The 4,229-nt window shown below is 47.5% G+C and overlaps 1 protein-coding gene across 2 annotated transcripts in view; it reads left to right on the top strand.

Annotated features, from left to right (window-relative positions):
- bahd1 (bromo adjacent homology domain containing 1) overlaps nt 1-4,006 on the top strand; it is a 42,432-nt gene extending 38,426 nt beyond the window's left edge. For both annotated transcript variants that reach the window (XM_015969991.3, XM_054741627.2), the window contains exons 6-7: nt 3,495-3,586; nt 3,681-4,006. In XM_015969991.3, coding sequence (XP_015825477.3) covers nt 3,495-3,586; nt 3,681-3,873 — 285 coding nt within the window. In that variant the 3' untranslated portion in view covers nt 3,874-4,006. The remainder of the gene's footprint in view (nt 1-3,494; nt 3,587-3,680) is intronic.
- The last annotated feature ends 223 nt before the right edge of the window (nt 4,007-4,229 follow it).

The following is a 4,229-nucleotide window of genomic DNA, read 5'->3' as shown; positions in this document are numbered from 1 at the left end:
TTTAACAGCGTCCTCGTCTTTTCTGACAGTGCGAGCTATTTCTCTCCAAGAATTATTAACAACATGTTGGTCACGTTGATCTCTGAGAGCTGAATCATACAAATGTCTGTATTTATGAACCTCTGCCATACTAGTTCTTGCCAGTCCGCCATGTTTTTTTGCGTCCGACCGTCCGCGTGGTTAGAAAATTTCCTAGGTGCGCGGTGCGGAAAGTTTGGGCCATGCGGAGGCGCGGTGGAGGGGCGTGGTTGTTAAAATGACGCAATTTCGCCACGTGGTGGGGTGTGGTTGTTAAAATGACGCAATTTCGCCACGTGGTGGGGCGTGGTTGTTAAAATGACGCAATTTCGCCACGTGGTGGGGCGTGGTTGTTAAAATGACGCAATTTCGCCACGCGGAGCCGTGCAGACCTCGCGGACGCGTCAAGCATAAACCAACCTTTAAGCCCATGTGGGCTGATTCTACCCACCAATCAGTGGCTTGCTCTAATGAAAGGTGTGAACTTGCAGACTGATAAGCCGGCTTATCAGTCAGCAGTGGGTGTGTTGGCCCTGGTCAGCCTGAAGCAGACCACCTCAGAAAGAGGGCTGAAAAACAGTCTTGTTGCACCCTGAAAAAAGGCAGGCCACCAAGAAATGTAAGCATGCTATGCTATCCGGGCCGGGCCGACCAGGTGCAGATGGGAATGGCCCATAAGGTGTGTCCTGTAAACAGCATCATGTGTTTTCAGTTTGGATATAAGCCCATCTAGGATGAAAGATAGTCACAGGGCTGACTCTGGGTGTGTACCACACTGTCCATGGACTGCGGAAAGCTAAGAACAGAACGGTCTCAGGACACTAGAAAGCTTATAATTGACCAGCATGGTGAACATAAAGGCTAGAAGATCATATCCAAGCATCTAAATGCGAAAGACAATATCTAAGCAGCTTAAGGCTAAAATACCATCCTTAGGGTTAGAAAAATTTCTCCTAGCATCTACAAGCTAAAAATAATCTCCAATCAGCTAAAGGCTAGAATACAATCGCCAACTAAAAATTGAAAACCATCTCTAAGCAGATGAAGGCTAGAAGACCATGTCCGGAAATGGAAAAGGGTAGAATGCCCTCTCCAGGTTACAGACAAGGTCCTGCCTCAAGTGGAGGAGTTTAAGTATCTCAGGGTCTTGTTCGTGACTGAGGGAAAGCTGGAGCGTGAGATAGATAGGTGGATTGGTGCTGCATCTGCAGTGATGCGGGCGTTGTACCTATCTGTCGTGGTGAACGGAGAGCTGAGTCAGAAGGCAAAGCTCTCGATTTACCGGTCGGTCTACGTTGGGCAGCAGCAGCTCAACAGGTTGAGCGGGTTGTCCAGTAATCGGAAGGTTGCAGGTTCGATCCCGGCTCCAGACAGAGAATTCTGCTGTTGTGTCCTTGGGCAAGACACTTAACCCACCTTGCCTGCTGGTGGTGGTCGGCGCCTGTGCTCGGCAGCCTCGCCTCTGTCAATGCGCCCCAGGGCAGCTGTGGCTACATCATAGCTCATCCCCACCAGTGTGTGAATGAGTGTGTGAATGGATGAATGATACACTGTAGTGTAAAGCGCTTTAGAGTCCTTACTCTGAGAGGCGCTATACAAGTGCGGGTCATTTACGTTCCTTCCCTCACCTATGGTCACGAGCTTTGGGTAGTGACCGAAAGAAGGAGATAGTGGATACAAGCTGCTGAAATTAGTTTTCTCCGCAGGGTGGCTGGGCTCTCCCTTAGAGATAGGGTGAGAAGCTCTGTCATCTAGGAGGGGCTTGGAGTCGAACCGCTGCTCCTCCACGCCAAGAGGAGCCAGTTGAAGTGGCTCGGGCATCTGGTCAGGATGCCTCCTGGACGCCACCCTGGTGAGGTTTTCTGGGCATGTCCAACTGGGAGAAGACCCAAAGAAAGACCCAAGACACGCTGGAGGGACTATGTCTCTTGGCTGGCCAGGAAATGCCCGGGGATTCCCTCGAAAGGAGCTTGCCCAAGTGGCTGAGGAGAGAGAAGTCTGGGCCTCTCAGCTTCAGCTGCTGCCCAGTGACCCGATTCTGGATAAGCTGCTGAAAATGGATGGATGGGTGGATGGATGGACTATGTCCAACCTGCTAAATGCTTGTAGACCACATCCAACTAGCTAAATGCTTGTAGACCACGTCCAACCAGCTAAATGCTTGTAGACCACGTCCAACCAGCTAAATGCTTGTAGACCACGTCCAACCAGCTAAATGCTTGTAGACCACGTCCAACCAGCTAAATGCTTGTAGACCACGTCCAACCAGCTAAATGCTTGTAGACCACGTCCAACTAGCTAAATGCTTGTAGACCACGTCCAACCAACTAAATGCTTGTAGACCACGTCCAACTAGCTAAATGCTTGTAAACCACGTCCAACTAGCTAAACGCTTGTAGACCACGTCCAACCAACTAAATGCTTGTAGATCACTTCCAACCAGCTAAATGCTTGTAGACCACGTCCAACCAGCTAAATGCTTGTAGATCACGTCCAACCAGCTAAATGCTTGTAGACCACGTCCAACCAGCTAAATGCTTGTAGATCACGTCCAACCAGCTAAATGCTTGTAGACCACGTCCAACCAGCTAAATGCTTGTAGACCACGTCCAACCAGCTAAATGCTTGTAGACCACGTCCAACCAGCTAAAGGCTTGTAGACCACGTCCAACCAGCTAAAGGCCCTAACCCAATAAAACATTGAGAAGAGAACTAAATGTGGTCAGCCAGGAATTACTAAATAGGTAAAAAGAAATGTAAAGTTACCAAAGAGTCTAAAACAAGAACTAAAGACATTAGAGGTGAACTCCAAGAGAATGTAATAGCAGATCACTCATCTGTCACTGTTTGAGCCTAAGTGGTCTTAATAAAAGGCAATAAGGACACAGCCGATGAAGGCCATTCATAAATATGCCAGACTGGGATTTGTCAAAATGCATGTTGATGAGCCACAAGCCTCCTGGGAGAATGTCCTTTGGACAGATGAGACAAAACTGCAGCTGTCCTGACAAAATCACTGAAACATGGAGGAGGCTCGGTTCTGTCCTGAGGCTGCTTTGCTGCATTTGGACCAGGTAGTCTTGAATCTGTTCAGAATTCAATTAAATCTCAAAACCATGAAGGTATTCTAAAGCAGAATGTGTCAGAAAGCATGTTCTCTTTTATGCGTCCCGCAACAGGATTCATATAAATACGCTAGCGAGAAGGCTGTGTTTCCTTCCCGTTGTCAGCAATTTCCCTGAGGAGGAGGTTGTTTGATTTAATGCCTAGAAACAATAAACCACATGAAGTCTGTTATTTCTCAGCTGAACTAACAAACACATTAGCACAGCACAGAGAGAATGGTGACAGGACTCATTCTCAGAGAAAAATGACAAATATCTTTGTCCTGTGGGGAGCAGATGAGACATGGATTCTGCGGTCCCTCTGGGACTATACCAAACATGTTCAGTTCTAACCTGCTCGTCTCCCTACAGAATGAGATCTTTGCATCTCGTCACCAGGATGTGAACAGTGTGGCCTGTATTGAAGACAAATGCTATGTCCTAACTTTGGCACAGTATTGTCGGTAAGAACAAATTTGATGCTTTAAATTTTTTTGCCTCAGTCATAAATTCCAGTTAAAGTACCTGTAGGGGTTCAAATGCTTGATCTTTGTGCAGATTTTGTGCCTTGGTAAAACGCCATAAGGAGGGAGTCCACGACACTGCTGCTTCCCATGTGGTGCCACCCGTAGTTGCAAACGCCATGCCCACCCACCACTGTGTGCCCGATGACGTCGACCCAGAACTGGTGTTCTTCTGTCGACACGTCTACGACTTCCGATACGGACGCCTACTCAAGAACCTGCAGTAGGATGTGATTTGCTGTGCTGCAGCCAGGCGTCAGATAATGTAATCATTGCATCATCCTTCATATATTTCAATAAGCTACTTGCTACCTAGCGCAAGGGGTCAACAACTTATTTTGCTTTAAAATGTTGTGTTCAAATTCCATTATTCGCTCAAAACTGGTAGGACTTCATGTTTAAGGGTTATCTGGCTGTAAATGGCCTTTTTAATTTAAACAACTGGCTCTGGTGACGTAGCAGCTATGTGAAGCACCCGGGATGTACTCTGCTGTAGAAAACGCAACTGTAGCTCATAGAAATGTGACATTTGTTAGACCTGCAGTTGGTGTTACGTGTGAGTGTCGATGCTGTCTGCCTGACG

This window comes from Nothobranchius furzeri, chromosome 18 (assembly GCF_043380555.1).
Source record: "Nothobranchius furzeri strain GRZ-AD chromosome 18, NfurGRZ-RIMD1, whole genome shotgun sequence".
In the NCBI taxonomy this organism is placed as follows: Eukaryota; Metazoa; Chordata; class Actinopteri; order Cyprinodontiformes; family Nothobranchiidae; genus Nothobranchius; species Nothobranchius furzeri.
This window is presented reverse-complemented; position numbering and strand designations above follow the sequence as displayed.